The sequence below is a fragment of the Haplochromis burtoni genome, unplaced genomic scaffold, assembly GCF_018398535.1.
Source record: "Haplochromis burtoni strain Fernald_Lab_line unplaced genomic scaffold, NCSU_Asbu1 Contig_148, whole genome shotgun sequence".
Lineage (NCBI taxonomy): Eukaryota > Metazoa > Chordata > Actinopteri > Cichliformes > Cichlidae > Haplochromis > Haplochromis burtoni.
This window is the reverse complement of record NW_024582509.1, coordinates 244,197-266,667: the sequence shown is the minus strand read 5'-3', so window position 1 is coordinate 266,667 and position 22,471 is coordinate 244,197. Positions and strand designations below refer to the sequence as shown.

The 22,471-nt window shown below is 43.8% G+C and overlaps 2 protein-coding genes across 3 annotated transcripts in view; both read right to left on the bottom strand.

The window, feature by feature from the left end:
• The window catches only part of LOC102313370 (wings apart-like protein homolog), a 37,541-nt gene extending 21,749 nt beyond the window's left edge, over window positions 1–15,792 (bottom strand). Inside the window, exons 1-5 of one of the 2 annotated variants that reach the window (XM_005932191.3) lie at window positions 15,483–15,792; window positions 14,352–14,815; window positions 6,339–7,080; window positions 4,781–5,169; window positions 2,834–2,958 (exon numbers count right to left, since the gene is read on the bottom strand). In XM_005932191.3, coding sequence (XP_005932253.1) covers window positions 2,834–2,958; window positions 4,781–5,169; window positions 6,339–7,080; window positions 14,352–14,793 — 1,698 coding nt within the window. In that variant the 5' untranslated portion in view covers window positions 14,794–14,815; window positions 15,483–15,792. Of the gene's footprint in view, window positions 1–2,833; window positions 2,959–4,780; window positions 5,170–6,338; window positions 7,081–10,838; window positions 12,285–14,351; window positions 14,816–15,482 lie in introns of those variants that run through there. The other variant, XM_042224742.1, reaches the window with a different exon arrangement.
• Window positions 15,793–15,954: 162 nt separating this feature from the next.
• LOC102313072 (nuclear factor 7, ovary-like) lies at window positions 15,955–20,881 on the bottom strand. Its single transcript, XM_005932190.3, has one exon. The coding sequence runs from the start codon at window positions 20,679–20,681 to the stop codon at window positions 19,278–19,280; it is 1,404 nt and encodes a 467-aa protein (XP_005932252.1). The 5' UTR covers window positions 20,682–20,881; the 3' UTR covers window positions 15,955–19,277.
• Between the last annotated feature and the right edge of the window lie 1,590 nt (window positions 20,882–22,471).

The window sequence follows — 22,471 nt, the reverse complement described above, 5'->3', positions numbered from 1 at the left end:
CCCGCTGTCAGCGCTAACGTAGCTTAAACGCGGTCATCACGATTACAATTTTTAACGCTCTCGACCCATCTTGAGCGCAGAATTAACAAAATTAGGACAAACTGCCAAAATGGGTTGACAAGAGACATTTCAGGGATTTTGACTCCAGATGGGTTAATTGTTAATCGCTTTAGTTGTGATGACGGCGCATTAACGCTGACAGCGCTAAAAATAATAATAATAATAAAGTCACCAATTTGGGATTTCTTAGGTTTACGTCTTTTATTTGGTTTAAAGCCAAAGGATGTAACCAAAGCGGTGTGCCGCTCGTGCAGATGTATGGTGTGAGCAAAGTACTCAAACACTACTAACTTGCATGAGCATGCACGTGCTATGCTAGGCTATCACCAGCTTCTACAGCTCCATCAACAAGCACTTGGGCGCACGCTGAGGTGGGGGCATTTGCTCGCAGATGAAAGAGGGTGCTGTTAAAACAGCGCTATTATTTTTTTTTCTGTTGACTGCTTTTATTAGCGCCATCATTATTAGCAAACTCACTCATGGGCAATCAGATAAATAAATCCCCCTTGTAAAAAGTAGTCGTTATATTCGTCCAATCGTCCAACCCTAATAATTAGAAAGAAGGCCATGAAAACTCAAAAAGCTAAAACACAGCTAGCTATCACTGAAAGCAGTCACGCCTCTATAGGAAAAAATAAACAGGTGAGCAATAAGAAGAACACCATGGAGTTATTCTTTGCCTGCTGCAAAATTCAACCTTAACTTTTAGAGGGAGCCTCAAGTGGACATTAGAGGAACTGCAGATTTTTTTCTTAACTTGAGGGTTTGTTGACAGTATAAGAGACATCGAACATTCAACGAATCCTGAGCTGAAAGCAAGTCTCCAGCTGCAAAGATGGGATGGAAGAACAACTCCCAGGTGGAAAACCCCTGCCACTGAAATGAAAGTTAATTTAGATAATGCCTCACATAGATCATTTTGGCGTGGGACCCACCTGACATGCTGGAAGAGCATATGAGGTTGCATGAGGCAAATATGAGGCTAATTAGGCAGATAAGATCAGCTGCGATCAACACATCTTTCTTTTTAATCGAGTTTCAGGATTTCAGCTACAACTTTAATTCCTTTATTGGCTCTGCTGAGTCTGCTCACAGTGCTGCAGCGGTCCTTTGCCTTACACGACCTTATAATAAGATGACTCCAATGCATTTGCAGCATGTTAAAGTGAGGGGAAAACAATACTGGATCAGCAGATTCCCAAAGATAGGGCACTAAAAGGACAATCGGCGGAGCAAAAACAGCCTGCGTTATTAACTCCAGAGGCAGAAACTCTGGTACAAATTACCACATTCCAACAAATCCTGACACGCTGCCGCAAAACTAATTTGGATGCAGAAATCAGTCTTACTAATTAAAACGATAATCACGCGTCACCTTTTCAAACAAAGTTAAAACGCCTGCAAACTAAAGAGAACACAATTAACACGCGGCTGTAATAGAGAGGCGTCGCAGAGCTCATTAGGACAAACTCGGAAAAGTACGGAAGCGGCAGAGAGGCCTGATTAAAAACACTCCTACAGTTTAATGCAAGTAAGTCCAATTAATCTCTCACTTCAAGTTTTTCACCTGATGGGAGGACAGGAGATAAACACCGCCTCAGGTATGAGACGCTGGCAACTCATTTACAGTAATATTAAGATGTGCACTTCCACCGCTGCGGCTCGCTAGCATCGATCCGTCTTCGCTATGAAACGGGGACCCGGCTCTTATGAGATCAATAGTCTGATTTGCAGACGGGGAGGTAGAGGCCATTAGCAGGCAGATAAATAAAAGACTAGGAGTCAAGAAATGTTCAGAAACAACTCTGTCTGTCCCTCATCGATGCACTGATAAACCTCAGCTCTGCCCGCCCCCGCACACACACACACACACACACACACACAGTACTGAGTCATACAGGACGTGGGTGGACAGTCTCGTCCCCACAGGTACATTGAGATCTCTTTCTGTAACAAGTCCTGGTTTTACATTTAGAGATGAGGATGTTTCTCTGAAGAGGTTCGTATGGATTAACGAGCTTCTTGATGAAACTCCTTTGTGTTTGGTTTCAGCTGATTTTCATCCGCTCATCCTGTCTGAATTCTTGTTTTATGAAGATGTTCACTGATTGGTTTTACGGGCTCTTCACTCTCATTCATCCTACAAATGTTTGCTATCAGGTTGGATGACACGCTTTCTTCTAGTGAGCACTTTGTTAAATGCTCCTGATTATAATTATGGTGACACTTTGACTCTAATCTCTGCATATCACAATTCGTGTTATCCTTCTCATTATCCAGCACGAATATTACCACTGTATGTCATGATCTGCTACTTGGCCTCTAACTAAGCCTAAAGGAGACAACAGCACCAGTAGATTTTATTTACTAATCCATAATGTATGAACCTTATGATTTTGGCTCTTCTCAGTGGCTCCTCAAATCCTAACTCTTAAGTTTAACTAGACCATTACTTGTATGACCTTTATTGTGTAACTGCTGAGCCAGACTTTCTATTATCCTCCATGTTTTCTGGTGTTTATGTTTCATATCTTTGCAGCTCTGTAACTGTGTGCTTCTTTGGACCTGTCTCTGTTGTAAAGGATTTTACTGCCAAGGGGCTTCCTGGTTAAATAAAGGCAAAATAAAGTTTTAGTCTGGCTCTCTGCACGAGATTTCCTGGCCCACACGTTTGCAGTGCATCCAGGTGACATTTCAACACACTTAAGTCACTCAGCCTGTCACATAAACACTGCGAACCCTCATGTGACTCAGCAGCGGTGTCACGTCTGACCTTCTTTTGTGCACTGAAGATCCTCCGGAGGGTGTCCGGGTTCTTCTCTGCAGGTTTGCCCTGAGGCGGCCTCCTCAGACCGCTGGCCACCACCCTGAGGCCGTCCTCTGAGAAGTCCAGGACATCTGCAGGGAAACATTTTTTTTTTTTAAGTAATTAAATTTGAGATTATGTCACATCTATTTAACATTTTAAAGCCCTTCTCCTGGCCAAACTAATTATTTTTAACAGCACACATAGAAAGAAGCAATATGCTCATGAGCTGCCTGAATCTGAAAGCACACGCTTCTTCATCATGTTTAAATCCAGGAGTTTTTCCACATGAGAGAGGAAAAAAAAACAAAACATGTTATTAGAAACAAGGTCAAATGAAACTGTGTGTTTGTGAGCTTTAGCTCATTTCCAGCAGTCCTAACAGTGAGCGCCTGCTGGATAGTGAAACAGGATTAGCTGATTGTGTTTGTTGTTAGAGTGTGACCGTTTGTGCGTGTGTCCGTGTGTTCAGTCTATGCTGGCGTGTTGGCTTTCTCTAATGTTTATCCATACACAAAACAACAAGAAAAGCACACACAGCTCCAGTTTTATTCCACCCGATCGTGCCATTTTTACTTTATTCAGCTTTTTTCGTCTTGTCGTTTTGTAAATATATTCTATTGAGCTGTTATATTCTTCTGCATTTAAGATGAGTAATGTGAATGCTCCTCAAACCACCTGCGCTCATAGAAGGAAATACTGTAATAAAAAGGAAAATCCAGATTCAGAGACTCAGAGTTTGATGTAATAAAAGGTGTTTGCTTTAGTGTGCAAGAGACACGAAAAAGAAAAAACCCTACGAGCTGAACGAGGAGCAGGGCAAAATGCGTTGGTGTATTTTGTGACGCTAACCCACTAAAATAAACTGTTCAAACCTATTAAAATCTTTCCATTTCCCTTTTTAAACAAGCTGTGCTTAATGTTTTGGCTGCTGTTACACAGTAACTTCCTTACTTTTGGAATAAATGAAGTGTATCTCATCTTATTCCATTTCATATGGAATTACAGCACACTGTCGTAGCTACAGACTCTATGATGTGACCTTAAAATAATGACAAAATAAAAATCAGTGTTCACTGGAGGACCGCTAAGAATCTCACTCTCTCTTTAAAAGGCTGTTCCAGAAACAGCGCGACTGGCAAACTGGTGTCAGAGGGTTTTCCCAGTCAGACTCAGAGAGGCATGTGTCAACAGGCTCAGGGCAGGCGTGCAACAACCCCGTTTTATCATCGCTTCACATATAAGGCGACGTTCAACTAAACTTGAACATCGTTTCAACTTTGCAAAACAAATAAATGTTATTCGACCAATTTATTCGCCAGAGTTTCATTTCAGTCTTCACTGCTGTCGCTGCAGTCCATTCCCCTCTCCCTGCTCTCTGAGCACACACCTCACACACAGTGTGAAGCAAACGGAGGCGCCAGACATGAAATAACACAACAGGACCTTCCCAACAAGTGTTACACTGAAGAGATCGAGTGAGCGAGTCGAGCCGACGCTTTTCAGTCGTGTTGGCTTACGTTACCACAGATTATACTTAAATCAGAAATTTTAAATATGAAAAGACAAGAAGCACTCGGAGAATACTTTTTAAGTAGCTCTATAAATCATTATCATCACTTTGACCTGCAGATCAATGTGTTGACCTTGAAGGAGAGGTCAAACTGAAGGAGAGGTCCATAATCAAGACACCTGATCCAGGTCGGCGAGCTGGGATCAGAATGTTATTTGATACTCAGCTCAGTCCTTCCTTAATTAATGGGATGATATGCACAGGATTAAAACAACAAGCCTGCTCATGTTACTGCAACACTTTGCACACGGCTCTTTGGCTGATTTTGTAAAAAGGTGGTTTCACGAGATATCCTCATCACTACATCGGCGTTATCAGTCAGGCAGTGTTGGTGTTTTAACCTGTTCGTATCCTGCTCTCCTGCTTCTCAGAGTTCTTCTTGCTCTCCTTGACTGCCGGCCTTTCCTGGACCTCCAGCATCTCCTGGACCTCCAGCCTTTCAAACGGATCTGGCGGGTCATCAGCTGGCATTTCCTCTATGGTGACCACCGGGGTCACTGTGGTGATGGCGGCCTTCTTTTTGGCCCTCCTCCTCTCCTTAGCTCTGCCGTCGTCGTCTTCAGCGCCGTCGCTGTCGCTCATGTCGTCGAAACCGAAGTATTTGATTTTGTAACTGGACCGGCCATCCGCGCTGTCGCTACTGTTCTCCTCCTGCTGGGCCTCCGAGTCCTCAAAGCCAAACAGGTCCAGCTTACTGTCCTTCTTCGACTTGGTCTGGGTCTGCCTGAACCTGCGGAGAGGACATCCAGAGGAACGGCGTTAATATTCTGCTGAGACGACTTAATTAAAACTGAATGTTAATGTGTAAAAGTATACTTGTGGAGAGGATTTTTCATTTCAGGCTTCAGTCTAACGTGTTTCATGATTAGCACGAACATGAAATGGCAAACCACCATATTCTAATTAACACTTTCCCTCATAAAATGTATCATTTTCAGCCCAGGTAATGAAAGCAAAATCAATATCAATTTGATTTCTTGCAGCATTTTAAAAGAAAAAACCCTGCGATTCAGATGGATGGACTTTTTTCTGTGACCAAGGTCATTTAATTCAAACGAAAAAAATAAATAAAATCACCGAGCGCTCGTTCTTCTCGGCAAAACAAAGGGCATTACGCTAACTGCCAAAATATTACAGTGGAGTGGAAGTAAATGAAGTCTCAGCAACTGAAATGAGACCAAAGAGGCCCACGGCCTCACGCTGAGACGGAGATACGGTAAAGATGTAAAACGTGTGAAATGAAAGGCATCATAGATGGTTTTCACTGAATAATATGTCCCCGTGCCTGTGAGAAGTCACACAGCATAAACAACTACCTACATGCATTTTTATGTATTTGCTTTATGTTTTTCTCCTCTCAAACGTCTCAAACCTGATATTAAATGGCTTTTTGCTTGTTATAATAAACTACTTTGCAACAGTCTGATTTAAATCTGTATTTTCTCTCCAAGTCTGTTACAAATATTTTATTAAGCAGTTTGATATAAAATATTAAAACTCAAAATATGCTTTTGGTGGCTGCAATTTCAAATGAAGTACTCTGGGTGCTTCGTGCTGGCATGTTCAGCATCCAGGTTCTGTTTATGGACCTACTGAATCACTTTCTACAGGTCTGCTGTGGATGTGGACTCAAGAGAATGATCATTAAGCTTTGTGTCCATCACCAGATGTCGCACAACTCTGTTACTTAAAAAAGAAAAAGAGAGAGAGCGAGTTGTTTGTCTGAGGGATGAGGTCGATCTGTTAGATGGAAAATAAGTCTACATATGGGAAAAACTGGGATAATTCAGTCTTCCTGTAGTTCTTGTGGGATATCAGCAGGTGTAGGCAGTTACACATCAAACTGTCCACACTGTGGAACACCCTGACACACGAGGACCGCCGGCCCCGTTAACCAACCTTGTATTCTGTTGTTCCGACTTCTTCCGCTGCCACCCGGCCTCTCCCAGCTGCGTCGTGCTGCCTGAACCGGCGCTACCGCTACCACAAGAGGGTGCTGCATCAGTCCCAAACTCCTCCACCACTCGGTCCTGGATGGTGACGTTACACATAGATATGGAGGATGGGTGCAACACTGTGTAGTCCCTCGTCCTGCCCCGGCTCCCTCTGCCACCTGTCGTTTTGTTATTGCTGTCAGATGCGGATTTGGGAAGATCTGAGCCAAAAACAGTGGCTGCGAAGCTGCTGGAGTCCGAGGCTTTGCCCTGTTTGTTGGGCCTCCTGTATGTCCGACAGTTCGAGTTCCTTTCAAGTGACGAGGAGGTCGACATCTGGGAGTAATCCGACGTCTCAGTGAGGTCAGGGTTGCCCTGTAGGTCGTCGCTGTCGCTGAGGAGCAGCTGTGGAGGAGAGGGGGTCTTCTCGTGCCGGGTTTGCACCGGGTCACAGCCGCCTGCCGTCGTGACGCCCGCCGAAGCCCATGACAGAGTAGGGGCAGGGTTGCGGGGTTCCTGTGTGGGAGAAGGTGGCCGGAGGCCCATTATAACATCCCACGAGTCATAGGTGGATTCTGCCTTAGAGCCAGTCTTCAGGGTGGTGGTCTGGGCCAGGGGCTTCTTGTCGCTCTCAGAAACATTTTGGTACCACGTGTAGCTGTGCTGGTTCTCTGACGACGAGGACAACAAGCTCTGCTTGGACTTTCCTGAGAATGAAAACAGAGTCAGAGTCAGTGCATTTTTATGCTGGTCCAGTTTTCACAAGCAAATTTGTATTAAAGATCAAATGGACTAAACTTTAATGTTTGAAAGAGGAAAAGGTGCTGCACAAATAACTAGAACAACAATGAAAATACAGACATAAAACAAAAAAACATCTTTGCTGACTGAAATAACAGATAAAAACTAGACTTATAAAAATAATGAAAACAAGATAAATATACACATAAAATGTCAGTCTTTATATGCCTGAAGGGGGAAAAAGACCTTCAAACAGAACCTTGTCTGAAGTAGGGCTGCCACGATTACTTTGAAAAAATTTGAAAAAAGAAAGCCCCCCGACCGCACACACACTCTATATGCCCTACATTCACTTTACCGCTGAACTTCACAGACACCTCGGCACAATGATGATGCACCCAAAGATTACACCATTTCAAAAAACACCGTTATGCAATAAAAGCAGGTCACACACACACACACACACACACACACACACACACACACACACACACACACACACCTGGAACAGCAGCCAGGTCTCACAGCAAACAGTCATTTGCCAGCAGCTGTAATTCTTCAAGAGAATCAAAATGGGTCTGGAGCCACTTCCAGGACAAGTCATGCTGTTTGGTTATTAGCACCCCCGGTTATTTGTGTCACCTCTGCCGTGGCACATAACTCACAATGCTTCACTTTCCCCTCTGAGCAAACAGGAAATTGCTTCACGCTGTAGCGTCACATAATATCAGCTTCTGTGGTTTTTGATTCAAGGTTGATTGGTAGCAAATGTGGAGTGGAGGCAATTTCAGTTACTTCAGCTTATGATTCAGACTTTATTTGACAAATAAAAATAAAGGGAGACGATCAAACACACAGAACGAGCGAGGCCCCCAGAAGACTGCTAAAGGTCCTTAAAGGCCCCACACTCAAACGCCACCAAGCTGTGTACGTCTGTGGACACAAGTCTTTTTCTGGTTAAGATCCAAATGCTGTTTGTTAGTTTTTTCCCCAAAGCGTTTAATCTGATATCAACTGAGTGTAAAACGTATAAAGTGCTATGATTCCTCCATGACTTCAACTATTTTACTGTCCTTTCAAAGCGTGACGTGAACCGAGAGCTGCAGATGAGTCATTTAGTCTTTTCTCCTCAGCCCTCCAACGATTTCTTCTAACTTTATCAAAACAAGTCCACGCGAACGACGCTGTGCAGCTCTGAGGGTTTCCGTGGCTACAACTCAGGTACAGACACAGGTTAGCTATTAGTGTCTGCCAGTTCTACAAAAAACACTCAAGTTATTCTGACTAAATTAACCTAACACGTAAACCAATTATCGGACACCTTCATGACGGCCAACCACAAGCAGGGTTGGAAGCAGGCCTTTCTGAGCGCCCTCCAATCCCCTTCTTTTAAACGTGCACATGTAAAACGTCAAGTCTTAACTAAAGGATCCCAGATAAGCTCTGAGTTTGGCGTTTTTGGAAACCAAAGGGCTCGGGTTTGTTTTTCCAGTCATGTGCTGTTTTTACTGCTGACGCGGTTGCAAAATGTTCTGGTGATTAACACACTTTCAGTTCTTTGGCAGATGGCAGAGCGAGGAGCAGCCTGTACACACACACACACACACACACACACACACACACACACACACACACACACACACACACTGTGTTCTGTAGCCTACGAGAAACCCAAAATGTTGCTCTGAAGCCGTTTGATGATGGAAGCTGATCGCCTTGCATTCCTTTAAAGCCAGGCAGATAAAAATAAGAGTCTGGAGAGGTGACACCTCGGGAAGGTGCAAAGCCGGCAGTTTGCGTACTTTGGCTTTGCGAGGCAGATGGGGCTTGATGTCAGTATGTGTTCCAGCCTGTGTGGGTGTGCGACTGTCTAAAGGGTTTTGCAGAGCTGTGTATTAAAAAAAACAAACTAAGCAGCACAGAGGTACTCCGTGTTTAATCTTTAACCAGGTAAGAACCACCAAGTCAGAAGGACTCTGGGCTCCAACCTGCACGAGCCTCCGAATGTTTGTCTTGAACTAAAAGTTTAAAGATTCCTTCACTAAAGGAAGAAGATTCCTACTCTGTGGCATTTGTTTTTGCTGCAGAGCTCTCTGTTACCCTCAATATCGTTTAATAACCCGTGTTCATTAACTGTGGAGCCAGCCATTTCCCCCATCAACGAAGACTTGGTTTATCACCAGTTGGCTTCATTAGTTTCTCCTTTTTTTTCCTTTTCCTTTTTCTTTTTTAAATCAGCATTAGTTCAGGACAGAGTTTAGTGTTTGGTTTAGGCTCTCGTCTTTGGCAATAACTTGTCTTCATTTTATTAAAATGCCTTCAAATTAGGGCTGCCACGATTTGTCGACTAGTCACGATTACGTCGACTATCAGAATCGTCGACGACTGATTTAATAGTCGACGCGTCGTTTGAAGCTTTGTAAGATCGCAAAAGACGCAGGAATAAGTAGCAGGATTTAAGAGTGTAATAACGGACTGAAACAGAAGATGGCAGCACTGCATGTACAAGGATGCCAGCTGCCGTTAAACCCCGAGAAGAAGAAGCAGCTGTGTCCCAGAATTCATAGCGCAGCCCAGCTCAGTTTCCAACAATGGCGGCAGCTAGTTAGTTTTAATATTACTCTTATTATTCTTTCTGGGTCACAAAATAAACGTTTAACATATTTTCAGGCGAGAATGTAGCTGTGTAAACCTCAAATATCTGCTCAGTTTATCAGGACACCACATATTTTCAAAAGCGCTCCGACGTTTTCGGAGACGTCTGTTACCCACTAGCTCGATAGCTAGCCGGGGGCTAGGTCACTAGCGCCGTGAGAACACCGGACTCCCGGCAAATTGTTTTCAAACCCACCGCCGTCTTTCGCGACTCAGGTTAAATATATATGAGTCACTTAGATAAATTAAAAATGTTGTTGTTTGGCTTTTTTTTTTTAGTATTTTATTTGTTCCTGAGTAAATCGGTTTGGCTGAGATTAAAGTTATAGTTTTTACACAGCTGAATAAACGTCAAGCAGACAGCTGATTATCAGAAGTGTGAGATGCTGGAGAATATACTCCGGTGTCCTGTTATATTTTAGATAGCAAGGAGTTTATTAAACTTCACCGAAACAATCTGCAAATTTCATTAAAATTGTAATAAACTATCATCTTGTCTTTATTTTTAGTTAGCACCTTAAACACTTAAAGCTGTAAGCTAATGATAGTTATATAAGAGCAGATGCTGCTGGTGCAATAAGCTGTGTTTACGTCCAATGATGATGATCTGATTAGTCGACTAATCGCAAAAATAATCGGTGACTAGTCGACTATCAAAATAATCGTTTGTGGCAGCCCTACTTCAAATGCAGCAACTTTGTGAGCTCCAGTAAGTTGGATTCTTTCTACAGCAGTGCAACGTCACAGAAAGTGACTCTGAACTCTGAGAGCACAACACGTCTGTGACGGGCAGATAAGAGTGAATGTAATCATTAAGATTCTTCTTAGATTCATTGTATCTCAACTTGCCCAGCAGGACAAGTCCTTAAGAAAAAAAAATTTTGCTGCAGATAATTTTTTTTTTCCTCCAAACGGTTTTAAACGATGACGCAGCAGCGCTAAACGAACAGGTGTAGCTTCTCAGAACGCCAAATATGACAAACGAAGCAAATTTTCTCATTAAAGTTCAAAATCAAGCTGCATCTTAAAACAAAAGAAAGAAAGAAAGAAAGACTTCACTCTGACTCACCCTCACACTGCAGTAGTACAGTACAGTAGTTTGCATTTGCTCAGCTGATTATTAACCACCTGCTTTCGAATTGCTCAGTTTACCGGACAATCCGAGTCCCTTCAGCTTCAGAGCGCCCTTTCAAAACAGCACAACTGCACCAACACCACCACCTTCTTCCCCCGACTCCGACTCTCTGTAAATGTTGACACAAGAAGCCCAATTTCTGATCGTCTGTGGCAACAGAAGAATCGAGCTCAGCTGAGTGATCCCGCTAAAACATTTGCTCCTGCAAATTGAATCCTGAACTGTCTTCTACTCTGTTCACATCAGTGACGAGTCTTTGATGGTTTCTATTAGGGGTGGGTTTTTATAATCGGTTTATCGATTAAAATCGATTCTCGACCTTGTGAATCGGAATCAAATCGATTCTAGAAATCAGTGACGATACCCAGCCCTAGTTTCTATCGTTGCCTGTCACGTCACCACATCGCAGAAAGCACTTCCTCATCATTAAGTGCGAACGCTATGGGGAGAAATTTGACTCAAAAGCTTCGCTAATGCTACGGTATGATCCACAAGCGTACGCAAAGATTTACAAATATGTGTAGTGATTTGTGTGCAACGTTTGAGGACTCGTAAACGTCTGTGGCTTACGATGCAATTTAACTGCGCGTAAAACCGCTTTAACGTGCCTCAATGCGAACCTGAATAAATACTGATCACTTAAACACAATTTCTGAAGTTCAGCTTCACTAATCAGATTATTTCCTCTTTCTAAGACCTTTCTTTGAACGCAAATGTCTAAAACTAAACGTAGCATCCCCGTCACTCACAAAAGCTTAACTGCGTGTGGACGCATCGCCTGACACGCACAGATCACGTCACATGTCCTCGTGGGGTTTGGACACAAATTTCATGCTGCCAGCTTTGCACAGATCCACAAATGTAAGCTGCTGATTTATTGGTTTTCTTTATTTGTTTGTTTGTTCAAAGAAAGCGGGCAGTCCTAAATAAACAGAACAGCCTGTGATCCTCGACTAGAAACAGAGTTAACAATTACAGAAACTACTCATTAGCCTGTGACAGTTAATACATGGCTTAAATAAGCTGCTGCATCCTGAAATGTTCAGGATTAGACATTAAGCTAACAATAATGTAAGCCTGCTGTTATTACAGAACAGTAAGATTAGCATCAAAGTGCTATTTCCATTGCCTGGATTACATCTATATTCAAACGGTACAGAGATTAGCTGCATATACTCACTGCGGAGCATGATCCACAGTAATGTACAACCATTACGCTCCCTCTATCTGGAGCTGTGCACTGACCCAGCAGAAGAACAACCAGCACGTAGCAGCAGCTTATTTAAATAATATTTTAACCTTTATAGCCGGGGTAGGCAACTCCAGGCCTCGAGGGCCGGTGTCCTGCAGGTTTTGGATCTCACGCTGGGTCAGCACACCTGACTCAGATGATTAGTTCGTTACCAGGCCTCTGAAGAACGTCAATACATGTTGAGGAGGTCATTTAGCCATTTAAATCAGCTGTGTTTGATCAAGGACACATCTAAACCCTGCAGGACACCAACTCGAGGCCTGGAGTGGCCTATCCCTGCTTTATAGGCTCCTGCAGAGGTCCCAGTTTTACACTGGGACGTCAACAAAGCCTACATTCGTGCATCTGTGCACCACGAGGACATGTGAGGTGATCTGTGCGTATCGGGCGATTCGTGCACTCGTATTAGGTTTAATAAGTGAGCGAGATGGATGTACATGAGGTTTTAGACAGTTGTTTCCACAGAAAGCTTTTTGTAAGAGAAAAATCTGTTTGGTGAAACTGAACTTAATATATGGTGTTTAAATGACCAGTAATTATTCAGGTTTGCATGTACACATATGTAAACCAGTCCTGCATGTGGTCAGATTGTTTTGTATTTTGCATTGAAGAAGGTAATCATCTGAGAGTCGCCCAATGCTGCTGAGGATCAGACGACATGGACATAAAAAAGGAGAGCATTCGGGGAAGAGCAGGAAAACAAATCACAGAACTTCCTACAATTTCTTGAAATGTTTCAGTAACTCGAATCAGCTATGAGTTGTATGCTGGCGGCGAATATCTGTGGGTATATGAGGCAAAACCTCACTTCAGCGCACTCTTATGGGCCAAAACAGGGAACAGAGCAACGGCAGAGTCCGTGGGAAAAACTTTGAAGATCAAAAATGCAGCCTGAAAAGCAGATGGTGGCTGCAGTGGACGCTTTTCGTCATTTTTAAACACTCTTCTTCACTTTGCTCTTCTTCACAGCTGACTGATGGTAGCTCACAGACCTGTGTAGCACAACCTCAATCGACAACAGCTTTCTCTGCAGGTAGACGGACCATCCACAGACCGCCAGTGGACTGCGAAGACGCTAACCCCACTCAACCACAATTCTACTCCAGAGGGTGAAGAGCTCAGAGTAGAGCTGCTGCTCTTCCATGAGGCTGATAAAGCAGTTCGGGAATCCAACAGGACGCCTCCTGGATGAGGTGTTTCGTGACATCTTTGCTGAAGAAGACTTGAGAGAGGTGTGTGCCTCTGCTCATATTAAATCCTTGTTAAATCCAACCACACCAATGTTATGTAGGTCCCATAAGACATTATTTTGTTTGAAAGGAGGAAAGTGATGAGGGTTAGACATCTGCCTTCAAGAACAGGAAAGTAAACAGCCTGCAACTAACCTTGCTGGAGTCTGTTTAAAAACCACAATACCCCTCATCTCACCACTGCAAACACAACGGTGGCACGTTCAGCGTACCTGTGGTGTAATAAAGCCAGCAAAATGTGCTTGTTACTCACAATCTTTACAGCCCTTTGTAAGCTGACAAGCTTAAATGTACTTTTGATTCACAGCCACGTGCTATTGACTTGTTTAACTGTACAAACAGACCACTCTGAAAGAAGCCGTCGTCGGCCCTTTATTTTCTAAAAAGAACCATTTCATCAGTGACATTATCATATTTATCGAGTCAACATCTGCAGCCTTTGTATGCAGATAATACACATGTTTGTGGCAGGGTTTAACTTCAGTGTCATGCTAGCTTCCCGTCAGTGTGGCTTGGTGTACCATCAGTGTGAAAACAGCCCTCTGAGCCATCTGAGGTGCTCGCTGGGGCAAAGCTCGCTGTGAGGAGCGAGCTCGCATCTCTGGCAGGCAGCCAGAAGCAGTCACAGAAAGCTGAAAGCGAGTCAAGCTGACAGGGAACGGCTGAGAGGGGTACAAACGGGGAAACTGATTTCTCTGTGTCTGAAATGATATCACTGCCAACTGAAAGGGAAGCAGCTGGAAGAAAATAACGAACATTAGACTTTTCTTCCAAGTTTAAATGACTTCACCCTGATGTGCTTGACACGCGATGCAAGACACCCGTGTCCTGAGCTTACTAGCTGGCTCATTTAAACTAGCAAGGCTGTGAATGTCACCTCTTTGGCGTTACACTGACACACTGCAGATTTAACTTTCAGGAAAATCTTAACAGACTGTGTATTACCTGTGCTGGCACTGCTGCTGTTGAAGAACCGAAGGGTGTCGTCCATCGCCCTCGGCTGGGACTTAGATGCTCCCTGGAAGCTGGACCTGCTCCCTGTATCCGGGGACACCCCAGGTCGTTCTGCCTGGGGCGGCTCTGCTGAGGCTGGCTTGGCGGGAGACGACTTGCTCCCGCTCCGGGACGACACGGGCTTGGATTCCTCATCACTGTCAAACCCAAACGGGTCATCCAAACCATCCCCGCATGGACGGGGCCTCTTATACACCTCCAGGACTGAGTCATTCTTGGGAGCGCCAGCACGCTTTGAGCCCACCTTGGCCTTGTAGGTGGTGTCACCCCATTTGGTGCTCAGGGTGCCTCTCTTGGTGGAGAGAACTTCGTCAAACTTGGACGTGCCCTCACCACCCTTGCGGCTGTAGGTTTTACCAAATCTAGATGTCATTGTTGCATCTGGGTCATATTCTCTGAAAGAGGAGGACCAAGGAGTAGAAAGAGAGGGCATCTTAGGCGAGACGAACATGTATGTGATTCTCTAAATGTAATTTACAACTTGATCCAGAGCCGCCAAGAGAAATACACAGAATCAATCAACATCTGTAAAATGCAGCTCTGCTTTTTAAATTTTATTTACAGGCAAACTGACAATTAAAAAAACAACAACATATTTTTTGAAAAAGAAAGTCGTTTATTCTTAGGTTAACACAGGGCAGAAGTGCCAGCTAACAGCCGGAGTACTTCTCAGCCAGCTGGTTATACAAAACAAGGCTACCATTAGCTTAGCACCATGCTAACCGTGCTCATTTGCAGCTTTCTGCACAGGTTGGTCGCTAGCATAAATATTAATGAAAACATAACAAATTTTACAAGTGGATATCACGTAGAGCAGACTGGGTATCCATTTAAATGCGCGGTGAGAGCTCTTCTACACCCCTGAAGTTGGTATTCAAGCAAGTCGAGTATCAGCCGTTAGCATAACCAGTAAGCTCAACACAGAGAGCGGAGTTAGCTCGAGGCTAATGGCTAACAATAACTAAAAACTGACATGGCGTTACGTCGAAACTCCAAAAGAAAAACTCAGAGATTATCCTACATTAAAACTGGCGCTGTCTGTTTTCTGGTATTTTCACTTACTTGGTGAGCTAAAGGGCCGATCCGCACAAAACACGCTCCAGCCGCAGGACGGCCGTTAAACGGGCACAGGAGAGCCGGGCCTGCTTCCCCGATTCAAGCAGCCCTGCACAGTATAAACAAGGCCGAGCGGACGCCGTTAGAGGCCGATCGGTGAGTTTGAAACCGAATGTGGCAAACCACAGATCAAGGCTGTTGAGAAAAGAAGCCCTTTAAAGATCCATCTAATGAAATCAGCTCCGCTTTCGAGTTAAATCTCACTCGATTGTCTCCTCCGGGCTGCGACGAAGGCTTCCATTGGACTCCCCCGCGATGTCAAGCTAGCCGCGAAAACACTGTAACCGGAAGTCACGCGGCCGACATTTCAAAGTAAAAGCGTAAAATTGGCGCATGTGAACGTAATTTCCTTTAAAAGTAACTGATCTGAACGCTTTTGTAAAGACGGAGCAATTCGAAAATGTGGATTTAACGGTGAACTATTCGTCTACATATTATTCACTGTGACGCGGATTTATTATTTTGCTAAGTTTCTGTAAAAGCGAAGTTTTTTGTCCAATTTTACATTTTCTACATTAAGCGGGACTGCTTTACGTTACGTTTTAGACTTCACACAAGTGGCTTCATGAATCTTATCGTTTCAAATGCTGCGTTCAGGTAAACTCGCAAAATTCACTATTGTAGACACTAAATGCGACACAAATAATTGTAGAGGCTTTTAAAGTCTGCAAAAAAATCCAAATGAGTTCAAGAATCACCAAGTTAATAATTTAAACCAATCTAGTGAATTGCTAACGTATTGTTAGTAACTTATTGTTAATAATTCACTGAAAATGCAAAACTACTGTACTTATGTTTACTTGGTAGTCACAGTTTAAAAAAGAAAAACCACAGTGATATACACGATGAGCAGTTTACTGAAAAAGCAATCTTCCACTGTTCACCAGGCTGTTCATCAGCTTTTAAATAAAAAGCAACAGAATCAATGCAAAAATACTCAAATTCATTAGTGCACCTTGTTTAGCCGTTCATATAAATAATACACAAACCAGCGTCGAACAAGCAGCAGTGTTCATTGTTGCCTTCTGTAAACAGATCCCTACTGTGATTTATACAGGTCTTATAAATATTTTCAAAGTGTTCATTTAAGGTACAACATTTGGCAAGATTACATTTAAAGTCAAAATCATTTGTTGTGCAACACAAATAGTTCCTCTGTTGTGTGTTTCATGCAACAGCTGTAACCCAAACTGACCCAGTTCTGGATGGAAATATTCAATATCCTCTGCTGTGTCCCGTGGTGCAGTCCCACATGAGAGACCGGTATCGATCAACCAGACTGAGGCCACGGCAGTCTCCACGTTACTTGTTAGAGGCTTGAAACTCGTTAGCTGGAGGAAAACAATGCCACTGTCACACCTGTGCTGGGTGGAGGGGGTAATGTCCTGTCTCTAAATGGAAAAGCTACACTGTGTGACAATTTGTCCACTGTTTCAAAGATGAGCTTCCCCTTATCAATAAAATATAACACACTTTTCTCTTCTCTCTAAATCCATCAAACACGATAGAAAGAATAACATCTCAGAACATGAAGCAGCATCTTTGTGTTTGTATTCTGGACTGTTGAGCGCTACTTTGATTATGTGATATGCCCTGAAAATCAAAAAGATTACATAAGATTAATGATAGCATCAAAAAAGAAACATTAAGATGATGAAACAACTGAACACTAGATGGTAGTTATACTTCATATAATTGTGTCAAAATCCATATTCGTGATGGTGATGAGTGTCTCTTTGAGGAACAGACAGAACGATGACAAATAAAAGAGACTTAAGATATTCGCTGCTTCTGGTCCCCCATTTGGTGCTTTGACGATCAAGGTCACAGCATATGATCACTGAGCTCTATGTGAACTGTATTGTCATCCTGGAAGAGACCCCTCCCATTAGGAAAGGATGCTTTATCAAAGATTAAAAATAATCACTTCAAACAACCTTGCATTAATTTGTAATGAGCATTTCCTCTGTGGTGACCCAAAACATGGGACTATTGGATTTTCAGTTCTACGGTGTTGTTGTCACATAATGCAGAAGCCTCTCTTTTTGCTTTTCCAAAATTAATGAAGTTCACTAGATGTTTGTGGCACAACTTCACCTGCTGGTGCAGGGAGTCGAGCACAGAGTCTGAAGAGTATAAAGTTCCAGCGACGCTGGAAGTGCACTGAACAAATCCTTTACTTACTCGTTTCATCAACACTTTAAACTACGAGTGCTGCTTCTGCTTTAACCTCTTCAAGTTACTGGAACTTCCTTGGAGAATATCAGGGCCATCATCAGTATACAGTTATTGTTGAAAGGTCTCTGCTCCTTTTGAAGGCTGTCACACTTGGTTCTGTGTTGCGTCAGCAGTGTTTCCACAGAGTGGAACCGGCTCACCTGGAAATATAATTTGTGCCCATGCCACCCACACCCATGCTGCCGGGCTACTGTTAATCTTACACCACTGAATAGTAGCGTGTAATTTAACTCAGTGCTTTTAGGCCTCAATCACACAGGCCTAGAGACCCGCTGGCAACCTCTGGTTGCTAGGGAAAAATCTGTATTCTCCGACCATTTGGAGAGTGATGGTAAATGGCCTGTATTTGTATAGCGCTTTACTTAGTCCCTGAGGACCCCAAAGCGCTTTACACTACAATCAGTCATTGACCCATTCACACACACATTCACACTTGTTAAGCAATTACAATCTGTCAAAGTGAAGAAACGTTCCTTAATTAATACCTTTGTATGATTCTTGTTCTAGTTTTCCTTATTTTCTCGTGTTTTCACCTGTACCAGTTTCACCTGGTTGCTCGAGCCTCCTGGCTGTCACCAGGTGAAATTGGTAGCAGACAGTTCTGCAACAGAGCTCTCCGTGTTGTTGCTGCGGTCGCTGGCAGACTGCTGCTGTTAACTAGAGTTTGCATTAAGGACACAAAAACTTCACACTTACTCTGCGAGCTTTAGTAAAACTTTAGTAAAAGTGTGAGAGTTGGCAGAACATTTGGCCTGCTCTATGGAAACTACTGGTTACCGCGGCAACCTGCTATGATCAAACAATTTAGAGGAGATCCTGGTGCAGCTCCATGCACTTCTTTAAAAACACTTTCGTGCCAGCAAAGTTTGTAAGCCACTCGTGGACAACCCACTGACTTTAGGCCTGTGTTACGGGAAACTTATTTAAATACTATTTACTATTTCATTCTACTTACAACCATTATATTCTACACTTAAAGCTTAAGCTAATTCTTATTTTTCAAATTTTAAAATATAGATCAATTAAATTATTGTGCTGTGTTGTGGGGGACAAAGCTTCACAGTCACATAGACGTTGGTAAAATCATCTGCTGCTTAAACGTTTGTACTACTATTACTTTTGCTTAGGTAAAGAGTCATTGTAAAATGTTATTGACTACACTTCTTAGTCACATCTGCACGTCTGCACGAGTCTGTTTTCTGCTCCAGTTCTGGTCACTGAACAATCCTGGAAACACTCCTGGTAGCAAACTACGAAATGTCAACTAAGGTAGCACAGTGTATATTTGCACTTCAGCTTGCCAGCATGTGCAAACTGAAGAGCAGCAGTATTTACACAGTAACAACGCGCCCTGACAAGGCTTTATGAAACCATTTCGGGCTATGAGCACGTTGACGAAGGATGCCAGATTTGTGTAATCGTGACTGTGCCTCCATCTGTCCTGTTTCTAATCTGTGATTAAAGCTGTGCTCTTACATGGTTAAAGCCCAGCTAGCCGTAACTTCACTCCTCCTGATCTGTCAGCTTTCTCACACACACTTTTACAGGCACTATTTTCAGAAGCTGTGGGTTCCTGGTGCAAAGATAGGGGCACAGTTTTTCAGTGAATATGTGTGTGAAAGTGTGAATGTGTGTGTTTGTATCAGCCTCCAAAAAAGACAGCTTCCCTTCGTCCCAGTCCAGATGAACTCTGACCTTCTTGACCTTCTCTGTGATGGAGAGAGCGATGTATTTGTTGGTTGGGGAGAACGCTCTGTATCCGGCATGGCTGCATTCTACGCTCCACACGGTGGAGCCCACAAATTCTCTCCTGCACATAGACTCTGCTATCACCCCAACCTCCCAGTCCTTGTTGTCTCCAACCTCCACGTCCCAGCTGTGAGTTCCCGAGTTGAAGCCCTCAGAGCCCAGGACAGAATCCCAGAATTCAAACCTCTCCGGGTTTTCTGGAAGGAGCCTTCTCTTTCCGTGCCTCACGCCAGTCAGATCTTCAGACAGAATGAGCTCTGGATTGGCTGAATTTGGATCCAGAATCACAGGACTGTAGGAGACCATGTCTGTCATCTTATTCCAGATGTTGAAGGTCAGGTTGCCCAGGTGTTTGGCCACATCTATCAATGCTCCTGAGCCCAGCTGTGGATCATCCAGCTGGGGGTGCTGCTGGACTCTTTCCACCACAGCCTTGTAGGTCCTCAGGAAGGATGGATCTCCAGCTCTGAGGTGCTCCTCTGTGGCTCTGACTGTGTCTGAAAGATTCGCCATCTCCCTACACAGAGCCTCCATCTTTTCCTTCATCACTTGGCTCTTCTGCGCCTCTTCCTCCCGCAGAGCTAACATCCGTTCCTCCTCTTCCTCCTCTAGGAACTGGTGAAGCTTCTTAAACTGCTCCTTAAGCCTCCTTTCTATCTGCAGAGCCTGCACTTTAATGTGCTCCGCTGTTTGATGTAAGTTCACTTTAACTTCATTAAAAAGCTTCAGCTTGTGCTGCAGAGGGTTCAGGAATGTGTGAAGCTCCTCTCTGTGTTCCTGTGCAACTTCATCAATGGGCCTGAACTGATGGTCGGCGTGGATTTTTGCATCCCGACAGATGATACACGCGGGCTGCTCATGGTCCAGACAGAAGAGTTTGAGCTTTTCAGAGTGCAGACTGCAGAGACTGTCAGACCCCGATGAAGCTCTCTGACTCTGCAAAAATCCCTCACAGAGGTTCTTCAGTGCCCGGTTACAAGGTGGATCACTCCACTCGCACACTGTCCGACAAACCAGGCACTCTTTGATTTGCTTCTCTTTCCACCAGCTCTGCAGACAGGCTTTACAGAAGCTGTGGCTACACAAGAGGAGGACGGGATCTTTAAAAATGTCATGACAGGCAGGGCAGCATAAATCCTCCTCTGAACGGAAAGCCATTTTCCCCTCAGCGACAAAGACACCTGGCAGAGACGGACAGCAGGGAGGAGGCAGTGCCAAAACCTTCCCAACAAGTCTTCGGCAAAATCTTTCCTTCAAGTGGTCTTAATTTGTAAGATCCCAGTGCTCCCGGTATTCTTGCTGCTGCTCAGCGCGTCAGTGTAAAGGTGACGCTTTCCTTCCCTTTACTGTCAAGAAGTCGTGTTTCCTGATAGTCGTGTTTGTCAGGTGAGCCAGAGTGGGTGGAGCTCTGTCAAATAACTGTAACACTCCAGAGACTTCTCTTACACCGCTCTCTGGAAACTGCAGGTGCTTGCACCTTCCACATGCTCTTAGCTTTCAGTCATGCACAGACACCAGTGGCATGTGTGAGCATGCTGTAGATCTGTTAAATGAGGACATCAGATCTACAGCATCTCTTGGATGAGAGAGCGGACTGATAAGTTCAGCTTCTTCCATAAACACAGATGTCTGCTAATCAGTGCAAAGTAACGGAGTAATAAATAAGAAAAGTGCACTCTCTAAAACTGGAAGCTTCTGTACGCCACAGAATTCCTTTAAAGAAATACTCCAAGCGGCACAAGCACATTGGAGAGGTCCAAGCTGTGTCAGAACACCTGTCAGTCAAAGAGACCACGCACTTAACTCCAGTATCCAGGCGAAGCTGCAGAAAGAAACTATTCAGGCTTTAAATATGCTTGTTTCAGCTGTAAATCTCCAAAGGTTGAACAGAATCAACCTTTTGGGATCTACTTACCTGGACGGTTGAGAATGCATCAAGACGTTTTAGCTGTAAAGTTTTCATCTCAATAAGTGTAAGAAAACTCCTTTTTGGTTAGTTTGCCACAAAAATCTCCTTTATTGAACTTAAATACACAATGACTTCCTATTTTTCTCCCTGGTTGTCTTTGCCTCACCTGCTGCATGTCGGTGGGGCTCAGCACACAGTTTGAGGAGCTTTGTTCCACATATTTATTTTGTCCATCTCACAGCGCACCCCCTGGTGTCATTTCACTAAACTGCAGTACAGTGGCATTTCTAAGAAGCGAGCATGCTGTCTGCAGACACGCTCTGCTGCTCTGGTGTCTGACATGGTTTGTTTTGCTTGAAAAAAGTCAAATTATGGGAGCTGAAGATGCTTCCCTTTGGTTGCTGCATGTGCAGAAACACGTGGGAGATGTTAAAGTGGAAAGTGTTTCAGCTTGAACACAAAGCTTGCAGGTATGCTGACTCAACTTCACTTTAAAAGGAGGAAGGTGTGGAGGAGGCAAAAAACTGGGCTATCCGGTATGTTCCTAACTAACGCTAAGCCAGTCCTGCCTCACACACACCCAGCAGGCTACATGTTACATGCTACTGCATTACACCATAGATGTATTACCATAAAGCAAACAAGAATTTTCAAGAAACAAAATTTTTCCACGAAGTTGAAGTCGTGCCTCCATTATGTGTCACTGAATGTGATCTGTGCTGCTTCTCCTCATATTCTGTGTACACCTCTGATGGTGGATGTCTGTATTAAATATGGCCAAAGATTCAAATCATAATGTCCATAACATGGATGTGGCCCAGATTAAGATGCAGAACGATTATTTTTGAGCACCAAATGAGAATTTTGCGTTTGAATGCTTTGTGAAAAACTAGTTTTTGAAGAGAGATGGGGGGGCAACATCAGAGATGGATGGATGTCCCAGTACTTGTTGACATGCACCCCGCTGTGGCTGTCTGTTTCTCCGGGCCATCAGGTCATGTTGGCAGCGACCCTGAAAAATCTTTCCAACAGTTACTGA